This window comes from Pseudophryne corroboree, chromosome 10 (assembly GCF_028390025.1).
Source record: "Pseudophryne corroboree isolate aPseCor3 chromosome 10, aPseCor3.hap2, whole genome shotgun sequence".
Lineage (NCBI taxonomy): Eukaryota > Metazoa > Chordata > Amphibia > Anura > Myobatrachidae > Pseudophryne > Pseudophryne corroboree.
Window position 1 is genome coordinate 315,007,718 of NC_086453.1, and position 23,933 is coordinate 315,031,650.

At 45.9% G+C, this 23,933-nt stretch overlaps 1 protein-coding gene across 4 annotated transcripts in view; it reads right to left on the bottom strand.

Annotated features, from left to right (window-relative positions):
* The window catches only part of ARHGEF12 (Rho guanine nucleotide exchange factor 12), a 468,564-nt gene that overhangs the window by 218,029 nt on the left and 226,602 nt on the right, over positions 1 to 23,933 (bottom strand). For all 4 annotated transcript variants that reach the window (XM_063943505.1, XM_063943503.1, XM_063943502.1 and 1 more), the window contains 3 exons: positions 20,042 to 20,147; positions 19,798 to 19,935; positions 9,634 to 9,666 (listed from right to left, as the gene is read on the bottom strand). In XM_063943505.1, coding sequence (XP_063799575.1) covers positions 9,634 to 9,666; positions 19,798 to 19,935; positions 20,042 to 20,147 — 277 coding nt within the window. The remainder of the gene's footprint in view (positions 1 to 9,633; positions 9,667 to 19,797; positions 19,936 to 20,041; positions 20,148 to 23,933) is intronic.

The window sequence follows — 23,933 nt, forward strand, 5'->3', positions numbered from 1 at the left end:
TAGCGGGTAACGGCTGTGGTCGCTTAGTAGCAGCGAAACTGCTGGCAGAATTTACAAACTTATTTAAAGAATGAGTTAAATCAGTAAGACACTTGCCCATATTTTGGGCCCACAGAGGCTCCACCTGAGTCTGAGCAGATTCAGCCTCCGACCTAGAATGACGCAAATCTGAAATGGCATCCACCATGTTCTTGACCCATGGGGGCATAGACTGATCTGTGGAACTTCCCTGCTGATCCGCCACTGATGCACCAGAGCACGAAGTACAGAGGGTACCTGCGTCAGCACTACCCTTAGCCAGCTTTGAGCCACACTGTGAACAGGAAAAATAAACTACTGAGGCCGTTTTGCCCTTTGTAGCCTTGTCCGGTTTACTGCCCATTTCTTATTCTAATTATGTTTAATATTTAAAAGTAGTAAACATGTACTATAAATCCCTAGACAAGTGACCTAGCAGTTATCTTTAGTGTCCCCAAGAAGGCTGACTGCTATCCCCCACTAGGGCTAGCCCACCATATACTTGCGGTTAGATGTGTGATTGTAATGAAAAAACTTCCCCTGGAAGATAGTGCTCCGTGTGTGCCTGAGTAGCACAGCGTCCCCCAGTCTGCAGCCGGAGAAGATGGCGCCCCGGAGCCTTCAGGAAGCTGTAGAACAGCGCGCGAGGGCAGAGCAGGGCGGGAAGCCGTCCCTGCACGTCTGACGTAACCGCCGCGGCTATTCACTGTGTAATTGCTGAAACCGGAAGTTCGGGCTCCCGCGCGCCGCTACACACAGCGGCTGTCGCGGCAGCTTTGTGTTAGTCCCGGGGAGTGTATAACTCTCTCCCGGACCTAGTCTCTGCAAGTCCCCACAACCCGATCAGTCACTCTCACTGCGGGTGGAGGGAGAAGGTATCCGGTGCGGCGGGCGGCAGGCCGTCAGGGGGGGGGGGGGGGGGGAGCATACATAAAAGGAGACAATAACAGAGTGGACAGCCCAATACTGTCAGTGACAGATTGTGGCTGTCCTGTACCTTATTCTGCCGTCCTGAAGTGAATAAAGGCCCCAGTGACCAAAGTATGGTGACCTCTATCAGCAGCTCAGAGTGGGATGCTAAACCCACTCCAGTAGTACCTGTCACCTGTAAACAGGGACTAGGTACTCTTGAGAATAAACTCTAAAACAAATACAAAACAAAAAAAATCTAAGGAGAAAGAAAAACTGTGTCTGTACTCCACAGGCACAAAACTATGGCTGAGCAGGAAGGAGATGGGAGGGGTTAGAGGGGGGAGGAGGCAGCTTTTGATAGATTCTGTGCCAAACTCCACTACCACACACCTCTAACCCACAAGTAACAGCCCAGCGTCCCCCAGATGGATGACAGAGAAAAGAAAATCGTTGGACAAATCCACCATATCGGATAAAGTGTTTAATTGTGGCCATAATTCTTCCATTAGGTGGAGTTGGGTGTAGCAAACACCTTGCTGAGTACGTTAGTGGTAAGGTACAGTTAGTGGTTTGATCCCTGATCCTAATACTGAAGTGTACCAACTTCAAGGGAGTGCCAATCACTAACATTCTAGCTGTAGGGGTGATCAACGGCCATTGTGGCAAAGGGTTCTCTACATATTGGGGCACTGATAACATGGTTCAGTATATGACTGGGACATGTACGGTAACTATACCAGGTTATACTTAATTTAGAAAGCCAAAATAAAAATACAAGATAGTGCAAGGCTCTGTTCATTTTAAAAAAAAAAAAAGAAAAAAAAAAAAGCTTATTGTCCGAGGATAACGGAGATAAAACTGGGACACTTTCGGTAATCCTGGACAATACCTGCACGGAAGAGGAACTGGACAGAATTCTAACAAAGGAAAAGAAACACATAATTATGGGAGGCTAATCTGCCTGATAGGAAACCAGGGTGGGCCTGCTGCAGGTATAAGTAATGCGATAAGGGAGCACACTTGCAAAAAAGCTAATTGATGACAAGTAACAGAGTTAAATGTGGATGAGGACTTTATATCCAGTTATCCTCAACAATTGTAGCTTACTGTAAAGACAAAGAAAGGTTCATGCTGAGATAAATGCATGTGAGACCAAAAAACTACAAATATGTAGAAATATATTTATACCCATACGCCACAACATAGATCATTTTGCACCAGGTTTATGTCAGGCATACCTACAGCAGGATACACTTATTCTAACAAAATCAAAAGCACAAGAAACATTTGTTAATATATGTTTTGGTAGTAGAAAAAAAAAAAAAGTAAAAAAAAAAAAAAAAAAAGGGAGATTTATGGTAGACTTACCATAGTTAAATCTCTTTCTGCGAGGTACACTGGATTCCACAGGGAATAACATCGGGGTGTAGAGTTGGATCTTGATCCGAGGCACCAACAGGCTAAAGCTTTGACTGTTCCCAGGATGCATTGCACCGCCTCCTCTATAACCCTGCCTCCAGGCACTGGAGCTCAGTTGCGTTAACCAGTCCAATGCAGTAGCAGGTAAAAGAGACGGTAGATGTTAGTCACATAGAACCACATTCTCACGACAGGAGAAGGGACTAGCGGCTAATGCCATACAAACCCAAAGAAGCTAAGTGCTTCAGGGTGGGCGCCCTGTGGAATCCAGTGTACCTTGCAGAAAGATATTTAACTATGGTAAGTCTACCATAAATCTCCTTTTCTGCAGTGGGGTACACTGGTATTCCACAGGGAATAACATCAGGGATGTCCTAAAGCACTGTAGCGGGCACAAGAACCCAGCGTCCAAAGAAAGCATCATGGGAGGCGGAAGTATCAAAGGCATAGAACCTGATGAATGTGTTCACTGAGGACCAAGTAGCCGCCTTGCACAACTGTTCAGCGGACGCGCCTCGGCGGCCCGCCCAAGAAGGTCCAACAGACAGAGTTGAATGGGCTTTGATAGCAGCAGGAGCTGGAAGACCAGCCTGTGCATAAGCTTGTGCAATCACCATTCTATTCCATCTGGCCAAGGTATGCTTATTCGCACGGCAGCCACGTTTGTGAGAAAAAAAAGGGTATCTGACCTCCTGAGGGAGGCAGTCCTCTCTACGTAAATACGGAGAGCCCGAACCACATCTAAAGACCGCTTTTTGGAGGACAAACCAGAAGAGATAAAGGCCGGAACCACAATCTCTTGGTTAAGATGAAAAGATGATATCACCGTAGGTAGATAACCAGGGCGAGTACGAAGAACTGCCCGGTCACGGTGGAAAGTCAGAAAGGGTGGACAACAGGACAAGGCACCTAAGTCCAACACCCTCCTAGCAGAGGAAATAGCCAGTCAAAACACGACCTTAAGTGTAAGACATTTAAGATCCACAGACTCAAGAGGTTCAAATGGAGACTCTTGTAGGGCATTTAAGACAACAGACAGATCTCATGGAGCCACAGGAGGGACATAGGGAGGCTGATTCCGGAAAAAAAAACCTCTGAGTGAAAGTATGAACGTCAGGAATAGACGTAATATTCCTCTGAAATCACACCGACAAGGCAAATATATGAACCTTGAGGGAGGCCAGACGAAGGCTTAAATCCAGACCATGTTGCAGAAAAGCCAAAATCCTAGAAGTACTGAACGAATCAGCATCATAATTCTTAGCAGCAAACCACGTGAAGTTTGAGTTCCAGATCCTGTAATAAATCTGTGCAGAAGCCGGCTTGCGGGCCTTCAACATAGTTTGAATAACCTCCTCTGAGAATCCCTTGGCTTTCAGGAGTGAAGCTTCAAGAGCCACGCCGTCAAAGCCAGTTTGGCCAGGTCCGGATAGACAAAAGGGCACTGAACGAGGAAGTCTCGGTGTTGAGGAAATAGAAGAGGATGCTCTATCGATAGACCCTGCAGGTCTGAGAACCAATGCCGTCTGGGCAATGCTGGAGCGACTAGAAGTTATATTCCTCTTTCTTGCTTGAATTTCCTTAGAACCCTGGGCAGGAGTGACACTGGAGGGAACATGTACAGCAGCTGAAAGTTCCATGGAATTCTCAGTGCGTCCACGAACGCTGCTTGAGGATTCCTTGTCCTTGATCCGAAGACCGGAACCTTGTGATTGTGTCGAGACGCCATCAGGTCTACATCTGGTAGGCCCCACTTGTCCACTAGGAGTTGAAAGACTTCCGGATGAAGACTCCACTCTCAGGCGTGAACGTACTGACAACCGAGGAAATCCGCTTCCTAGTTGAGGACTCCGGGGATGAACACCGCCGATATTGCTGGCAGATGGCGTTCCACCCAACGGAGGATTTTTGATACTCCCAGCATTACCATGTAGCTTCGTGTGCCGCCTTGATGATTTATGTACGCCACCGTTGTGGCGTTGTCTGATTGTACTTGAACAGGCCTGTTCTGTACTAGAGGCAGAGCCAGTGTCAACGCATTGAACACTGCCCGCAATTCCAGAATGTTTATCGGGAGGAGACATTCCTCCCTGGTCTACTGTCCCTGGAGATAGTGTTGCTCCAACACCACGCCCCAACCTCGCAGACTGGCATCTGCTGTCAGGAGGACGCAGCTGGAGATCCAGAAGGGACGGCCCCTGCTCAACTTTTTGTCCTGTATCCACCAGCTCAGTGACAGACGAACCTCCGGAGTCAAGGAGATGATTTGAGACCTGATCCGATGAGGCAGGCCGTCCCACTTGGAAAGGATTAACTTCTGCAGAGGGCGGGAATGAAACTGAGCATACTCTACCATGTTGAAAGTAGACACCATGAGGCCTAGTACTTGCATCGCCGAGTGTATTGACACTATTGGGCGAGAAAGGAAGTATCTGACCCTGTCCTGAAGTTTTAGGACTTTCTCTGGAGACAGAAACAATATCTGGTTGTGCGTGTCCAGCAACGCCCCTAGGTGCACCATGCTCCGAGCAGGGACAAGCGAGGACATTTTCGAGTTGATGAGCCACCTGTGGGCTTGTAGGAATTGGACAGTCAGTTCCAGATGACTGAGGAGAACCTCTTGGGAGTTCGCCAGGATCAGCAAGTCGTCCAGATACGGCAGGATCCTGATTCCCTGACGACGGAGATGAGCCGTCATCACGACCATTACCTTTGTGAATATCCGAGGGGCCATAGTCAATCCATAAGGCAGGGCCTGGAATTGATAATGTAGGTTGCCAATAGCAAACCGCAGATACTGCTGATGCGACATGGCAATAGGAATATGCAGGTAAGCATCCTGTATGTCCAGGGATACCATATAGTCTTTGGGTTCCATGGCCAGTACAATAGAGTGCAGAGTTTCCACACGGAATTTGGACACGTTCACAAATTTGTTAAATGATTTAAGGTTGAGTATAGGCCGGAAGGACCCATTTGGTTTCGGAACTAGAAACAGGGTCGAATAGTATTCCCTGCCTCTCTGGGACACTACCACTCGTGTCCAGGAGGGATTGTACAACAAAGTGTAGTAGTGAAGATGGCGCCAACATCTCAGTCAGGGAGTGAGGGAGAAAGAAATGCAGCTCCAGGGCGGGAACACCATCAGGAGATGGCGCCCGGGGGAGGGGCTACAGGTTAGCACCTTATCCCCTATGCTGGTCCTCACCACCGGGTACTGTTGAGCCTAAGTAAAATTGATTATTCAAAATCCGACCTATGCTCCCTGCCCTGGTGGATATAGTGGCGTCCCTGTGCAGTACAGTGTCCACGCCAGAGGACACGATCGGATCGTGATTTACCGACGGGTCCCACCTGAGGGACCCTCTTGCCTCCTCGCTGATGTGCAGCCATGCGATCCAGGAGAGCGTCAGCAGTGTGTGCCTGAAGTCGGTTGCGCCTCCGCCGCAAGTACCCGGGAACCAGGCTGCGGGAGTATGCGGTGCTGCTGAGGGAGGTGATGGAGCCGGAGTACAGAATGTCAGACTGACATAAAAGTGCTACGGTCCTTGAATCTTCAAAAAAGCTCTTTTCAGGGCTGCCTAGCGCAGCATCACCTGTTACCTCCCACAAACTGAGCTCCAGTGCCTAGAGGCGGGGTTATAGAGGAGGCGGTGCAATGCATCCTGGGAACAGTCAAAACTTTAGCCTGTTGGTGCCTTGGATCAAGATCCAACTGTACACCCCGATGTTATTCCCTCTGGAATACCAGTGTACCCCTTCAGTCCCTTCAAGAATAAAGCAGGCAAATATATATATATATATATATATATATATATAATACATACTAGGGCCAGAACAACAATGGGGCAGAAGAGACTACGAGGTATATTTACTAAGTTGTGACTCTTTTGGATGTGGATATGTTGCCCATAGCAACCAATCAGATTCCGCTAACATTTATTTAGTTGCTTCTAGAAGATTATAGCTAGAACCCGATTGGTTGCTATGGGCAACATCTCCACTTCAAAAAAAAAAACCTCACACCCTACTAAATATACCCCTACAGCTCCAGGTCTACACAGAGAAATAGGCCCATTGTCATAACAGCATGATGATATGGCCACTTGCCCACATGCTCAGCCATAAATCCTAAGTATTACAAATGTATTTCTATATTCCTCACTAAATTATGCAATTTTTCTACTCTTATGTATTTAGGGAGACATTGGCGCTGACAGTGATGGGGATGTACATGCCCACATGGCACTGGCCACACCTCCTCTGCGTCTCTCAGTAGGCCCTTGAACATTTTCAGTCTCATGCCCACATGGCCCTTTATTTAGCAGTAATCACCACCAATCAGGATTACTGAGAACAATCCATCTTCACACACACACACACACACACACACACACACACACACACACACACACTTCTCTTTTTTAATGAAAGCCATTCTGAAGTTGTACAGCGACCAGTCCCTCAGATTGGATATTTATATATTGATTTGTCTGTATTTCTATATAAATTATGAATTATAGTTGTAATTGTGTAATCAATTGTATGTGCCCTGTAGGTATTCTAGTATATTAATACTTCTATGCATTATGAGCTGTATATGTGTTGCAGCAGCATTAAGCTGAATGTAATTTTTTGATAAATAAACTTCTTTATCATTATTGCGCTGTGTTGCCAGGCAACAAGGTGCTGTTAAACACTGTTCAAGAAACTCGTCATAATGACTATGTGACCACTTTAAAGGAAGCCTCTAGGAATAGGCAGAACTACGATGCGTTCCAAAAGCTGGAAACTAAAATAGGATGCGTGTTACGTAACGAGTCACGTGACCGCAATCCTGTTCCGAAGAGACCCAAAAGCGTCATATAAAGTGGGAGTTCAAAAGCGAGTCACGTGGGAATACCACGTGACCGCACTCTGTAACTAAGCAACGCTGACCACATTCCCTTCTCACGATAAGCGGAAGTCCCGAAGCGAGTCACGTGTGGATGTCACGTGACCGCTTCTTTACCACTTAGTAACGCCGATGCCAGCCTGAATAAGGAAATGCGGCGATCGTGTGTAAGGTGGAAAGTCAGCTCTAGTATTGAACATAATAATGACACAATCAAGTGTCAATAGATGTTGTTTATATCTACACGATCTAAAAACAGGAAATAGAGCATCTGTACAACCCGGAAGTATATATCTAGTTGCTTAGCAACAACACACACAATATTGTCACATGGTTATTTATCCCATTTTACCTGGAAGTAAAACATGAAGGATAATATTTAAAATCGTTTTGGTTTTTTTTAATTAGGAAGATTTAAAAGGTTGTTTTGCCCTGCTGAGTCTAGTATTTATCAAATTGAAGTGTTAAATATATGGAATATTATATGTTTTTATGAAAATTATAGTTAATTGAGATGGATTGGGAGAACAGGTGTGGATTGATCAATGATCACCACAGATATAAATACCTTGCCTCCACACAAGACAGATCACCTTTGAAAAAGCTGCAGGACCTGCAGCGAAACGCGTCAGATGCCATCCTGATCACCGTCCATTTGCTACAGAACCAGTGCCCGGACCATACTGGACGTCCAGATTCAACATTTTGGTGGATATAATAGGCTTACTAAGGACCCTTTCCGCAAGCAAAACTCCGCATACTGGTGAGGATTGAGATTATGTTACCAACTCCTAATTGAAGAATCTTCTAATGGGACTTTCTCCCTCCAGCGGCATAAGAAGCGGTAACAATTCCATTGGGACTGTGCAATCAGCTCCTAAGCCTATATAAATCTGCCCAAACTGGTGTCCAGTTACTTAAAAGGAACGGACATTTCTGGTTTCATTAATTCTGCCCGTGATCATATTGACTTTTATTTGGTATTTTATTAGTTATTAATAAATGTTTAACCTGTTTTCATCCAATCCATCTCATTTTTAGTATTAATTGAATTCAGCGCTGCTATTTTTTCTTTATTGTTTTGCATTTCCCCAGAGAGCATAAATAAGTAAAAACTTGAGCAAAAAAAAAAGGGCTATTAAATTAAACCTAGTCTTCATCACAAAACATAACAGGAAGGACTAGAAGACCTCATTACTGTACAGTATAAAGGAGAAGAGAGAGTGTGAACTTAAGAGAAAAATGCAATCTACAAAGAAAAACATGTGAGAACAAGATGACATGTGCTTCTGGAGTGTAGCAGGTTTACGGGAAATATTATTCTTAACGGTTACTTATACAGCGCCGACATATTGTGTTACACTTTACAATTGGGAACAATAAAGTAATACAACAAAACTGGGTAACAATAGACAAGGAGGTCAGAGCATATGAAGAATGATGGTACTGAAAGGGAAGTGGATGATTAGAATAGCCTTTACACAGAGATGGAACCTAGAATGCTAAGCCAACAGTAACTTACACCCAAAGGCTGCAGGTGGGAAGGCTAAAACAGGAATAAGATGAGGGCGCAAAACATCTCTGTAGCTTGAAAGCAGCCAGAAATAGATAAGAATAATGCACAAGACAGCGACACAGGATCGGATTCTGACTCCTCCTCTATAGCAGCGCTGTAGACAGAGCTAGAGTCTACTGAGCATACGCAGGTCTCCGTGAACACAGTGCCTGCATCTTGTTCTCGAGAACAACTCTATTGCGCATGTGTACATCACACAAAGGGACTCCAAAAGGGGTAAGTATAACTTTATGGGTGCAGGGTGTGCAGTGTGGGTACCCGTGCACTGCACACTTTGCACTCATTATAAATACGCCAATGGTTGCAACAGCATATTTTGCCGCCGCTGCTATTGCATCTTTATCTTGATGCCCTGGCCAATAGTCTTCCTACAGAGACGCCCACCGGCTGAGGCACTAATAAGCCACTGTGCATATTCAGACGCATCATCAGAGACTGCACAGAATTCTCCATCTAAACCAAGGCCGCTTGAGTCAGTGCAAATGCATCAGACACACACATACAGTAGCGAAGTGGGTGAGCTCTCTATTCATCGCCACCCGATGAAAAATCCAACCAAGCAGAACAATTTTAAAGTACGAAAGGAAACTAAATTTTAGGACAACTAAAAAAAATAATTGGGGACACTTTATTTTAGTGTCAGTCAGCAAAACGCCACTGTTGTCTTTGAACAGCAGCTTCTCGTGTTTGACACTTTGTGGGGAAATAATTGAGAGCACTTTTTCCTTTAGAAGCAGTCAGCAAAACGCTTGTGTTGTCAAATAATCAAAATATCTTTGTAATTTGTGACAGCAGATGAAGACAATAAGCTTACCACTTCTCTTCCTCCGGTGGCTGTGATGACAGTCTGTAAGAAAGAAAGAACAAAAGTCTTAGTAACTTTGGTAATTTAACCTGTACACAATACAGAGACAGATCTCCAAACTAGCGCACTTCTACATTGCGAGACAAATAAAGATCTCAGAATATTTTACTTGAGCAAAAGAAAAGGTATCTCTATTAATGGATGTGTAATTACCATAATGCAGTCAACTGCAATAGTAGTACAGTACGAAGGGTACACTACCAGATCACAGTGTTCTAAAAATTTGTTTCAAGATTTTGAAAGAACAATTCTATAAAAGGACATAAAAAGTCACATATAAAAGTAAAAATATACCAGAATAATCCTTAGATTATATTACTTTAAGGAAAACGACATAATACAGGGCATGATTCAGTGATGGATACTGCTGCGTCTGCAATGGCGCCGGTTGGTGGCGTCGCGGGTGCCATAATATGCAAGCGTTGTTTTCAGCCTTCACGTTGCCAGCTCCGCAGAGTGCAAGTATTGAGGCACCAATTTCCTGAGCTCCTGTACATAGTAGCACCACCGGTGGGTCTAGACAGACCACCTTTGGCGCAACAAAACGCCCACCATCAGCGCAACATCAATGCTTTGAACGGACTGTCATTTATCTGTGGATTTTTTTTGTTCAACAGGAACCCTGGCAGGCGACTATTCTGATACAACTGAGCAACTTTTGTTAGCTATTTGCATCATTTTGTCGATTAGTTTTGAATACTATACGTGGGATGCGTTCGGTACCCTGGTGGTCGGGATGACGGCGGTCATACGATCGATGCTGGAATCCCGACATCACTCAAGAGACCAGCGCTGGAAAACAGTCAGCCGACATCCCGAAGGTTAGTATCAGGGAGAGAGTTAGGGTCTGGGGGGGAAGTGGGGGGGGGGGGGTTAGGCACTGGAGGCGGGGTTGTGGTTAGCTCTAGCCGACATTCCCCCCAAGGGTAAGCCCTAGCCGCCACCCCCGGAGTGTTAAGGTAGGGTAGAAATATGTGACCGATGGAATCCCGACCACCGGTATTTCATACCCAAACCCCTATACGTTTTATGGGGAATACCTTTAAGTGTAGGCAACCAATTTTATGAAATATTTTGTTTTCAAAATACAGTGGGATTGATTTAATTATACTATATCTATATATCTCTATATATATCTATATATCTCTATATATATATATATATATATATATATATATATCTATATATATCTATATATATATATATATATATATATATATCTCTATATATATATCTCTCTATATATATATATATATATATATTTATATTTTCTAAATCAATTTTCCGAAATCTAAATAAAAATCTATAAGAAGGGCACACACACAACCTGGTATCTGGGTCGACACTACTTAGGTCGACAGTTAATAGGACTTGAACAAGGTCGACATGCGTTTTTCACGTTTTTTTTCCTTTTCTTTTAACTTTTTCACACTTTACGATCCACGTGGATTACGATTGGGAACGGTAACCTTGCCTGAAGCATGGCGAGTGAACATGGTGCACTAATTGGGGTTCCCGGACACTTTAAGAAGAAAACGACACCAAATAAAAAAACATGAAAAACTCGTTGACTTTTTTCATGTCGACCTTGTTCATGACGACCTAGCCACTGTTGACCAATAGGTGTCGACCATAAGTCCCATACCCCACAACCCCAAACACTACACAATCCAGCAAACAAACCTGCCTGCTTTTACGTCCTCTCTGTCCCACATCCATACTTGGTGTAACACTAATGCACTATGGAATTGCATCCTGCATTGAACAGGGACAGTGCGTCTAGACTAGAAAGGTGATGTAAATATTTATTCTGTATCTAGTATCCATGTCCTTAAAATTAATAAGAAATTTGCTGCTTTATACTCTTGTGTTATATAGTTCTGTCTCCTCCGATTTGAAAAGGATTAACCATCTATGCCAGCGGTGTTCAGTTTTATATTACATATAAAAATTGGAAACTTTGTGCTACAATAAAATTCTATTTTTAGAGATGGAACATCTTTTTTTTATTAATTTTATAAAACCGGATTATGTTTGATGAAATCAATTAAATAAAAGACTTGTTCACATGTCAGATCATTCTCTTATTGACAAATATATATTTAATAAATACAAATTTATATACAAAAATAAGATTTTACTTACCGGTAAATCTATTTCTCGTAGTCCGTAGTGGATGCTGGGGACTCCGTAAGGATCATGGGGAATAGACGGGCTCCGCAGGAGACAGGGCACTTTAAGAAAGAATTTGGATACTGGTGTGCTCTGGCTCCTCCCTCTATGTCCCTCCTCCAGACCTCAGTTAGAGAAACTGTGCCCGGAAGAGCTGACAGTACAAGGAAAGGATTTTGGAATCCAGGGCAAGACTCATACCAGTCACACCGTATAACTTGTGATAAACTTACCCAGTTAACAGTATGAACAACAACGGAGCATCAGATCAACCCTGATGCAACCACAACATAACCCTTATTTAAGCAATAACTATATACAAGTATTTCAGAAGAAGTCCGCACTTGGGACGGGCGCCCAGCATCCACTACGGACTACGAGAAATAGATTTACCGGTAAGTAAAATCTTATTTTCTCTAACGTCCTAGTGGATGCTGGGGACTCCGTAAGGACCATGGGGATTATACCAAAGCTCCCAAACGGGCGGGAGAGTGCGGATGACTCTGCAGCACCGAATGAGCAAACACAAGGTCCTCCTCAGCCAGGGTATCAAACTTGTAGAACTTTGCAAAAGTGTTTGAACCTGACCAAGTAGCTGCTCGGCAAAGCTGTAATGCTGAGAGCCCTCGGGCAGCCACCCAAGAAGAGCCCACCTTCCTTGTGGAGTGGGCTTTTACTGATTTTGGCAGCGGCAATCCAGCCGCAGAATGAGCCTGCTGAATCGTGTTACAGATCCAGCGAGCAATAGTTTGCTTTGAAGCAGGAGCACCCAGCTTGTTGGATGCATACAGGATAAACAGCGACTCCGTTTTCCTGACTCTAGCCGTTCTGGCTACATAAACCTTCAAAGCCCTGACCACATCTAGTAACTCGGAATCCTCCAAGTCACGAGTAGCCACAGGCACCACAATAGGTTGGTTCATATGAAAAGATGACACCACTTTTGGCAGAAATTGTGGACGGGTCCGCAATTCTGCCCTGTCCATATGGAAAACCAGATAGGGGCTTTTATGTGACAAAGCCGTTAATTCTGACAAACGCCTAGCTGAAGCCAGGCTAATAGCATGACCACCTTCCACGTGAGAAATTTTAACTCCACGGTTTTGAGTGGCTCAAACCAGTGTGACTTCAGGAAACTCAACACCACGTTAAGATCCCAAGGTGCCACTGGAGGCACAAAAGGGGGCTGAATATGCAGCACTCCCTTTACAAATGTCTGAACTTCAGGAAGAGAAGCCAGTTCTTTTTGAAAGAAAATGGATAGGGCTGAAACCTGGACCTTAATGGAACCCAATTTCAGGCCCAAAGACACTCCCGACTGTAGGAAGTGAAGGAAACGGCCCAGCTGGAATTCCTCCGTAGGGGCATTCCTGGCCTCACACCAAGCAACATATTTTTGCCATATATGGTGATAATGCTTAGCAGTCACGTCCTTCCTAGCCTTTATCAGCGTAGGAATAACCTCATCCGGAATGCCTTTTTCTGCTAGGATCCGGCGTTCAACCGCCATGCCGTCAAACGCAGCCGCGGTATATCTTGGAAAAGACAGGGCCCCTGTTGCAACAAGTCGTGTCTTAGAGGCAGAGGCCATGGGTCCTCTTTGAGCATTTCTTGCAGATCTGGATACCAAGTCCTTCTTGGCCAATCCGGAACAATGAGTATTGTTCTCACTCCTCTTTTTCTTATGATTCTCAGCACCTTGGGTATGAGAGGAAGAGGAGGAAATACATAAACCGACTGGAACACCCACGGTGTCACTAGTGCGTCTACAGCTATCACCTGAGGGTCTCTTGACCTGGCGCAATACCTCTGTAGCTTTTTGTTGAGGCGGGATGCCATCATGTCCACCTGTGGCAGTTCCCACCGACTTGCAATCTGCGTGAAGACTTCTTGATGAAGTCCCCACTCCCCCGGGTGGAGGTCGTGCCTGCTGAGGAAGTCTGCTTCCCAGTTGTCCACTCCCGGAATGAACACCGCTGACAGTGCTCTTACGTGATTCTCCGCCCAGCGAAGAATTCTGGTGGCTTCCGCCATCGCCACCCTGCTCCTTGTGCCGCCTTGGCGGTTTACATGAGCCACTGTGGTGATGTTATCTGACTGAATCAGCACTGATTGGTCGCGAAGCAGGGTCTCCGCTTGACTTAGGGCGTTGTATATGGCCCTTAGTTCCAGGATATTGATGTGAAGGCAAGTCTCCTGACTTGACCACAGACGTTGGAAATTTCTTCCCTGTGTGACTGCCCCCCACCCTCGGAGGCTTGCATCCGTGGTCACCAGGACCCAGTCCTGAATGCCGAATCTGCGGCCCTCGAGAAGGTGAGCACTCTGTAGTCACCACAGGAGAGACACCCTGGCCCTGGGGTATAGGGTGATCAGCAGATGTATCTGTAGATGTGATCCGGACCACTTGTCCAACAGATCCCATTGAAAGGTCCTCGCATGGAACCTGCCAAAGGGAATGGCCTCGTATGATGCCACCATCTTTCCCAGGACTCGTGTGCAGTGATGCACCGACACCTGTTTAGGTTTTAATAGGTCTCTGACCAGTGTCATGAGCTCCTGAGCCTTCTCCATCGGGAGATAAACCCTCTTCTGGTCTGTGTCCAGAATCATGCCCAGGAAGGGCAGACGAGTCGTAGGAATCAACTGCGACTTTGGAATATTTAGAATCCAGCCGTGCTGTTGTAACACTTCCCGAGAGCGTGCTACGCTGATCAGCAACTGCTCTCTGGACCTCGCCTTTATGAGGAGATCATCCAAGTATGGGATAATTGTGACCCCTTGCTTTCGCAGGAGCACCATCATTTCCGCCATTACCTTGGTAAAAATTCTCGGTGCCGTGGAGAGACCAAACGGCAACGTCTGGAATTGGTAATGACAATCCTGTACCACAAATCTGAGGTACGCCTGATGAGGTGGATAAATGGGGACATGAAGGTATGCATCCTTTATGTCCAGAGACACCATAAAATCCCCCCCTTCCAGGCTTGCGATGACCGCTCTGAGCGATTCCATCTTGAACTTGAACCTTTTCAGGTATATGTTCAGGGATTTTAAATTCAATATGGGTCTGACCGAACCGTCCGGTTTCGGAACCACAAACATGGTCGAATAATAACCCTTTCCTTGTTGAAGGAGGGGAACCTTGACCACCACCTGCTGAAGATACAATTTGTGAATTGCAGCTAACACAATTTCCCTCTCTAAGGGGGAAGCTGGCAGGGCCGATTTGAGGTATCGGTGAGGGGGCATCTCCTCAAATTCCAGCTTGTATCCCTGAGACACAATCTCTATTACCCAGGGATCCACCTGGGAGTGAACCCACTCGTGGCTGAAATTTCGGAGACGCGCCCCCACTGGCCCTAGCTCCGCCTGTGGAGCCCCAGCGTCATGCGGTGGATTTAGTAGAAGCCGGGGAGGACTTCTGTTCCTGGGAACTAGCTGTATTGTGCAGCTTCTTTCCTCTACCCTTGCCTCGGACTTTCTTGCCTATTTGTGAACGAAAGGACTGCATTTGGTAATACGGTGCTTTCTTAGGTTGTGAGGGAACATATGGCAAAAAATTTGACTTTCCAGCAGTAGCTGTGGAGACCAGGTCCGAGAGACCCTCCCCAAACAATTCCTCACCCTTGTAAGGTAAAACCTCCATGTGCCTTTTTGAGTCGGCATCGCCTGTGCATTGCCGAGTCCACAGGACCCTTCTGGCAGAAATCGACATTGCATTTATTCTAGAGCCCAGTAGGCTAATGTCTCTTTGAGCATCTCTCATATATAGGACAGCGTCTTTTATATGCCCCAGGGTCATTAATATAGTATCCTTGTCTAAGGTATCCAGTTCCTCAGATAAGGTATCCGTCCATGCTGCTACAGCACTAAACACCCAGGCCGACGCAATTGCCGGCCTTAGTAAGGTACCTGAATGTGTATAAATGGACTTCAGGGTACCCTCTTGCTTTCTATCCGCAGCATCTTTTAGGGTGGCCGTATCCTGTGACGGCAGGGCTACCCTCTTGGATAAGCGTGTTAGAGCTTTATCCACCCTAGCGTAACCTGTCCGTTGGCGGGAAAGGATACGCCATAAGCATCCGTTTGGAAATCTGCAGTTTCTTATCTGGAGATTCCCAAGCCTTTTCACATAACTCATTTAGCTCATGTGAAGGGGGAAAGGTCACCTCCTGCCTTTTTTCCCCATACATATGAACCCTCTTGTCAGGGACTGGGGTTTCCTCTGTGATGTGCAACACCTCCTTCATTGCTATAATCATATAACGTATAGCTTTAGCCAATTTAGGCTGTAACTTAGCATCATCATAGCCGACACTGGAGTCAGACTCCGTGTCGGTGTCTGTGTCAACAATTTGGGATAGTGGGCGCTTCTGAGACCCCGACGGCCTCGGCGACATAGGATCAGGCATGGGCTGAGACCCTGACTGTCCTAAGGTTTCAACTTTATCCAACCTTTTATTCAAGGAATTAACCTTATCATTTAAAACCTTCCACATATCCATTCAATCAGGTGTCGGCGGCGACCCCACATTCATTTGCTCCCGCTCTGCTTCCACATAGCCTTCCTCGTCAAACATGTCGACACAAGCGTACCGACACACACCACACATACAGGGGATGCTCTTTTTGAAGACAGTTCCCCCACAAGGCCCTTTGGAGAGACAGAGAGAGAGTATGCCAGCACACACCCCAGCGCTATATGACCAAGGAATCACACAGTAACTTAGTGTTAACCCAGTAGCTGCTGTATATAAAGCTTTTTGCGACTAATTTATGTGCCCCCCCTCTCTTTTTACCCTCTTTCTACCGTGTTTCTGCAGGGGAGAGCCTGGGGAGCTTCCTCTCAGCGGAGCTGTGGAGAGAAAATGGCGCTGGTGAGTGCTGAGGAAGAAGCCCCGCCCCCTCAACGGCGGGCTTCTGTCCCGCGTTTGTGTGTAAAATAATGGCGGGGGCTCATGCATATATACAGTGCCCAACTGTATATATGCTACTTTTTGCCAAGAGGTTCCTAATTGCTGCCCAGGGCGCCAACCCCTGCACCCTAAAGTGACCGGAGTGTGTGGGTTTAATGTGGGAGCAATGGCGCACAGCTGCAGTGCTGTGCGCTACCTCAGTTTGAAGACTGGAGTCTTCTGCCGCCGCTTTTGAAGTCTTCTTGCTTCTGTCACCGGCTTCTGTCTTCCGGCTCTGCGAGGGGGACGGCGGCGCGGCTCCGGGATCGGACGACAAAGGGTGAGATCCTGTGTACGATCCCTCTGGAGCTAATGGTGTCCAGTAGCCTAAGAAGCAGGACCTATCTTCAGTGAGTAGGGCTGCTTCTCTCCCCTCAGTCCCACGCTGCAGAGAGTCTGTTGCCAGCAGATCTCTCTGAAAATAAAAAAAACCTAACAAAATACTTTCTTATAGCAAGCTCAGGAGAGCTCACTAAGTAGCACCCAGATCGTCCGGGCACAGATTCAAACTGAGGTCTGGAGGAGGGACATAGAGGGAGGAGCCAGAGCACACCAGTATCCAAATTCTTTCTTAAAGCGCCCTGTCTCCTGCGGAGCCCGTCTATTCCCCATGGTCCTTACGGAGTCCCCAGCATCCACTAGGACGTTAGAGAAATATATAATTACCATACAGTACAAAAAAAACTTTATTTTATAGATTTATTTATTATTTGCATCTAAGATATATTTATCAAAGGTCACAGAGTCCTTTATATCTTTATAATGCACGAGTATTTTTGGACGAATCATTCTTTTCCTGTTTCCACCTATTTCTCTCATACCCAGTATAAATCCTGTCCCACTATATTCTCTTCTCTCCAATCCTGTCGCCCCCTATATCCTTCTCCTCCCATCTTGGCTCCCCTATATGCTTTCTCGCCCACTGCGTCCCTTATATTCTCTCTCTCCAATCATGTGCCCCCTATATTTTCTCCCATTATTTATCCCTATATGCTCTTTCCCATAGTGCCACCCTATATGCTCTCCCATCATCTACCTCTATATGCTCTCCCATCATCTACCTCTATATGCTCTCTTTCCCATAGTGCCCCCTACATTCCCCATATGCTCTCGCTCCCAGTGTCCCCCTATATTCTCTCCCATCATCTACCTCTATATGCTCTCTTCCATAGTGTCCCCCTATATTATCTTTCTCCCATCACAAGCCCCTATATTCTCGTCCTTCATCTCCCCATTCTCTCTCTCCAAACATGTGTCCCCTATAGTCTCTCCCATCATCTCCCCCATCCTGTTGCCCTATATTTGTATCTCCAATCATGGGCCCCCTATATTCTCTTCCACTGGCTCCCCATATATGCTCTCTCGTCCACTGTATCCCCCCTATATTCTCTCTCCCCCATTAAGTCTGCCTATATACTCGCGCTCTCCTATCTTGTCCACCTATATTCTGTCATCGTCTCCCTCTATATTCTCTGTCTCATATCCTGTCCCCCTGTATTCCCTCTGTGCCACCCTGTCCCTCTATTCTCTCTCTGCCATCCTCTCCCCTGTTTGCTCTCCCCCCCCCCCGATTCTCTCAGTTTGCCCTCTCTCACATCCTTCACCTCTATATTCTCTCTCATATCCTCTTATCCAGCCCCCCTTCTATATTCTCTCTGCTATCCTCTCCCTCTATCTTATCTCTCTCTGCTATCCTCTTCTTCTATTTTCTCTCCTATCCTCTCCCTCTATATTCTCTCTCCTCTATCCTGGACCCCTAGATTTTCTCTCCCCGATCCTCTCCCTCTATTTTCTCTCTCTCCTATCCCTCTATCTTATCTCTCTCTGCTATCCTCTCCCTCTATCTTCTCTCTCTCCTCTCCCTCTATCTTCTCTCTCTCTGCTATCCTCTTCTTCTATTTTCTCTCCTATCCTCTCCCTCTATATTCTCTCTCCTCTATCCTGGACCCCTAGATTTTCTCTCCCCGATCCTCTCCCTCTATTTTCTCTCTCTCCTATCCCTCTATATTCTCTCTCCTCTATCCTGGACCCCTAGATTTTCTCTCCCCGATCCTCTCCATTTGCTCTCTCCCCCATCCTCTCCCTCTATTTTCTCTCTCTCCTATCCCTCTAAATTCTCTCTCCTCTATCCTGGACCCCTAGATTTTCTCTCCCCGATCCTCTCCCTCTATTTGCTCTCTCTCCCATCCTCTCCCTCTTTATTCTCTCTCTTTCTCATCTTGCCCCCAATATTCTATCTCTCTCCCCCCTCTGCCAGTTAGAAATGCTGTAATATTGATTGAAAACATGGAGCAGAAATGAGTCTCTCTAAGAGGGAAACAAAACTCAGTCTGGGACGTCTCCGAGGTCCCGGCACCATACAGCAGTGATGCGAGTTTGGCACGCAAGTTGAAGTAGGTGGGTGTGCTGGCGCCCGGGAGCTTGTGTGCGTGATATGCAGGGAGAGCCGCAGGAGGAAGGCGATGCATACACAAGCCTTTATTCAGCTCTCAGTGTTCACATTCAGTGGCTTTAAGCAGGGAAGGGGGGGGGGGGGGAAGGGCTGCACTGTGTGTCGGCCCTACCAGCCACAAGGTGGCCTACCATCATCTCTGCTGTGCAATTGCTGGACAGACATTTAGGGCAGTTACAGATCTCTTGCCTCAGAGCTAATATACTAGCTCACAGCCATGTTTTATTGCTATAATTAAGAGGAATAGCGGATGGAATAATATTGTGGAAAGCAGATGGTTTAATAACTGTTGGTTTCTGATCTGATTATTTATAGTTTTTAGGCTTTGATAAGAGGATTTCACGCTATCTTCTCTACATGTTGCACCTGCTTAGTACTAGTGTTCTATAGGGTATACAAGCACCCACTCTTGTGTTGTACAGTGTTGTGTGTGTGTGTGTGTGTGTGTGTGTGTGTGTGTGTGTGTGTGTGTGTGTGAGACACGCTTCAGCAAATTAATGGCACGATCAAACTCATAACAGCTTCACTTACAAAACCTCTTCAATCTTCAGCAAGATCGGCTCGGCGCAGGTTCTCTCTTTATCGAGTGTGCTGCGTTCCCGGGAACGTTCTGCGTCCAACTTGGCTAGCTCGCTCTCCGCTAGGGTCAAACCCATGTTGCGCTTCTGCCTGGGAGGCAAAGGATGTTTAGGACAGAGGGGTTTTTTTTTTTAATCCATACTTTTTCTTTTTTTTTGTCCTTTTGAGGTCAATAAATAGACATACACAAGTTTACCTAAAGTCCTCTAAAAGTTTCTGTACATCTGGATACATTTTGTCCTGCATGGTGTGGACAAACTGTCGCAGCAAATCCTCCGGTATTAATTCTGGGCGCCTTTTCTCTATAACAAAAACAAATGACAAACACGGTAGGAGAGATCGAAGCCAATGAGATAGCTCTCTAGCCAGTATCATAACTCTACTCTACTTTTTATATGTTTGTTGTACGCTGATCTTAAAAACGGATAAACTTTCTTTTTTTTTCTTTGAGACATGGGAATATTTTTTTCATTTATTTGCACAATTACTATATCAGTTATATACCCCAACATTACATCAGCTATTTCTGCTGATTAGAGGAATAGCTTACCTAAGGGCAGATGTACTAACTTTTGGAGAGTCTGATTGGCTGACTAGTCAACTGCCAGAAAATAGTCCCGAAATACATTTTTCTAGCCAATCCCCATTACCTACCCCAAAATGCATGACAGTCACAAGCTGATTTGCTGGTTCTCCACTTTATCACTCTCCAAGGCTTACTACATCTGCCCACTAGTGTTTTATACAACATGACATTTCCCAAGTTCTACACTGATTTTCGGTCCAAGTTCCACCAACGGTCTTATGAGTAAAAGTGGCTGGGGATGGCTGATCTGCCGCTCTTGCTGAGGTTCCTGCCAGCCGAGTAATCTTAGGTGAAGTCATCACATGGTCACCGACCTTCCCCACATTATCAGGCAACGAATGTAACAGCGCTCAGTACGGTCACATTCATAAACTGACATCCGGACGTCAGAACAAAATGCACCAATAGCTCTCCCTTTAGCCAACAATGGCGATATCACAGCCACCAGGAAAATGCTGCAACTAAGCATATATTGCACATATATGGAGAAATTAACTCCCAATAGCTCCATGACCCTATCTGTAATACTATATACTGTACTACATCTATAACCAACTATTTTGCATAGGGGAGTATTCAATTAGTTTCGGAATTTTTGACAGGCGGAAAGATGGCACTTTCCACCACTTCAATATTCAATTGAAGTTCCGTTTTTCCGCCCTGACAAAAACTCTGAAATGTCGAAAAACACATGGATGAGCGGAATCTCTGCTCATCCATGTGTTTTCGACCTCGCCACGGTCAAAAATGGGTCAGTTTTCGACCATTCATTTTCGCCCGTAAGAGGGAAGGGGAAACGGGCAGCAATAGAATACTGAAGTGTCTGATCCTCACTGTCGTATTGGATTTGACACTAACTGAATACTCCCCTTAACCTCTTCAGTAGCACGCCCAGAAAAATTCCGGGGCCAGCTGCGCTGTGCAGACTCCTCTCTCCCTCCCTCCCTCCTTCTTACACTCCGCTCGGCCGGCCCAGTGGATGATGCGATCGCGTCGACACGTCATGGCGGGATCACGTCATTCCGGACAACTCTGCCTGCCGAGCGGAGTACAGGAGAGGAGGGGGCCGGAATATAGTGCCTGCCAGAAAATGCTACTGCTAGGGATAGCCATCAGTGGGTTATCAATCGATGACAAACATCGATGGATAACATCGATGGTGTAACCCCATCGGGGATAGATCCATCGATGGTCATCCCTGTATTACTGTACAAATGTGGGCCAATCAGAGCCCGGGGGCGTGGCTTAGTGGGTGTCAGGGGGGCAGAGCTGACACTGAGGGATTTTTTTTTAAAAATAAATTGGGTAGCACTGAACCATCGATGGCGGGAAACCATCTGGTTCTCCCCCATCGATGGTAAAACTATTCAACATCGGTCATAGACCATCGATGGTCGGTGGACATCCCTAGCTACCTCTAGGCAACGAGCATTTCCCGTGGCAACGAGCATGGATCCCAGAGCATAAAACCCCTGTCAAAAATCATGACACAACGTGCAAAACCCTTGGCAACGTGCAGTTAAAAAAAAAAAAAAAACTGCCCAGGGAGGTGTGGCCAAATTCCCAAAAGCCCCTGCTGAAAGGGTTAAATTAAAAATAAAAAATAAAAACCATTGTAAACTATCAACAATAATAAATACTTGTGGAAAATGGCCATGACAAGATCAATATTTCAAATAAATAAATAGCAACCAAAAAACAACAAGGTTGATATTTAAAAAAATAAATAAATAAGTCAAAGAGTTTCAGAGTAACCAATATACTGGGGTATATGCAATTGCGGTCGAATTCCCGAAATTGTCGAATTTCGGGAATTTTTCGCCAAAAAAAAAAAATCAACAATGCAATTCAGTACTTTCCGACAAAAAAACGGACTTTCAAATTTCGACTTTTTGAAATTCGACTTTTGACAAATTCGACTTTTTTGCAATGATACACATGCTGCAATTCGACCAAAGTCTATTCAATTCAAGTTTGGAAATTCGACAACAGTGCTTTTAGACAGTAAATTCGTCATTTTCAATCCGCCACACTTTGGAGGGTGAAACCAATAAAAAAAAAATTTAAAACATGTTTTTTTTGGTGGTTTTTTTTTTGGGTAATAGCATATCTATTTATATTAGAAGGGATTAGGTACTTGGTTTGTCTTTTTTGGAGGCACAAGTATAATTTATATATTTTTTTAAAATATTTTTATTTTATTTTTATAGCTGGAACGGTAAAATCAAGGGAAAAAATGGCGTGGGGTCCCCCCTCCAAAGCATAACCAGCCTCGGGCTCTTCGAGCTGGTCCTGGTTCTAAAAATGCGGGGAAAAATTTGACAGAGGATCCCCCGTATTTTTAAAACCAGCACCGGGCTCTGCGCCTGATGCTGGTGCAGAAAATACGGGGGACAAAACGAGTAGGGGTCCCCCGTATTTTTTACACCAGCATCGGGCTCCACTAGCTGGACAGATAATGCCACAGCCGGGGGTCACTTTTATACAGTGCCCTGCGGCCGTGGCATTAAATATCCAACTAGTCACCCCTGGCCGGGGTACCCTGGGGGAGTGGGGACCCCTTCAATCAAGGGGTCCCCCCCCCAGCCACCCAAGGGGCAGGGGTGAAGCCCGAGGCTGTCCCCCCCCCATCCAAGGGCTGCAGATGGGAGGCTGATAGCCTTGAGAAAAATGTCTGAATATTGTTTTTTCCAGTAGTACTACAAGTCCCAGCAAGCCTCCCCCGCAAGCTGGTACTTGGAGAACCACAAGTACCAGCATGCGGGAGAAAAACGGGCCCGCTGGTACCTGTAGTACTACTGGAAAAAAAATACCCAAATAAAAACAGGACACACACACCGTGACAAGTACAACTTTATTACATACTGCCGGCACACACATACTTACCTATGTTGACACGAAGCAGTCGGTCCTCTTCTCCAAGTAGAATCCACGGATACCTGAAAATAAAAGATAATTATACTCACCTTCCAGCGTCCAGAGATAAATCCACGTCCAGAGTATAATCCAGGTACTTGGCAAAATAACAAAACGCAAAAACCCGTGCCAGCGGACTGAAAGGGGTCCCATGTTGACACATGAGACCCCTTTCCCCGAATGCAGAGACCTCTACGTGACAGCTGTCACTGAAAGGTCTCTTCAGCCAATCAGCGAGTGCAACGTCCTTGCACTCTGCTGATTGGCTCTGCGCGTCTGAGCTCAGACAGCGCATCGCAAAGCCTCTCCATTATATTCAATGGTGGGAACCTTGCGGTTAGCGGTGGGGTCACCCGCCGGTCAGCGGCTGACCGCGGGTAACCCTCCCGCTGACTGCAAAGTTCCCACCATTGAAATAATGGAGAGAGCTGTGCGATGCGCTGTCACAGCACAGACAGCGCACAGCCAATCAGGTGAGCGCCACGTAGTAGCGCTTCCTGATTGGCTGAAGGGACCTCAGTGACAGGAGTCACGTGGGGTCCCGGCACATTCGGGGAAAGGGGTCTCATGTGTCAATATGGGACCC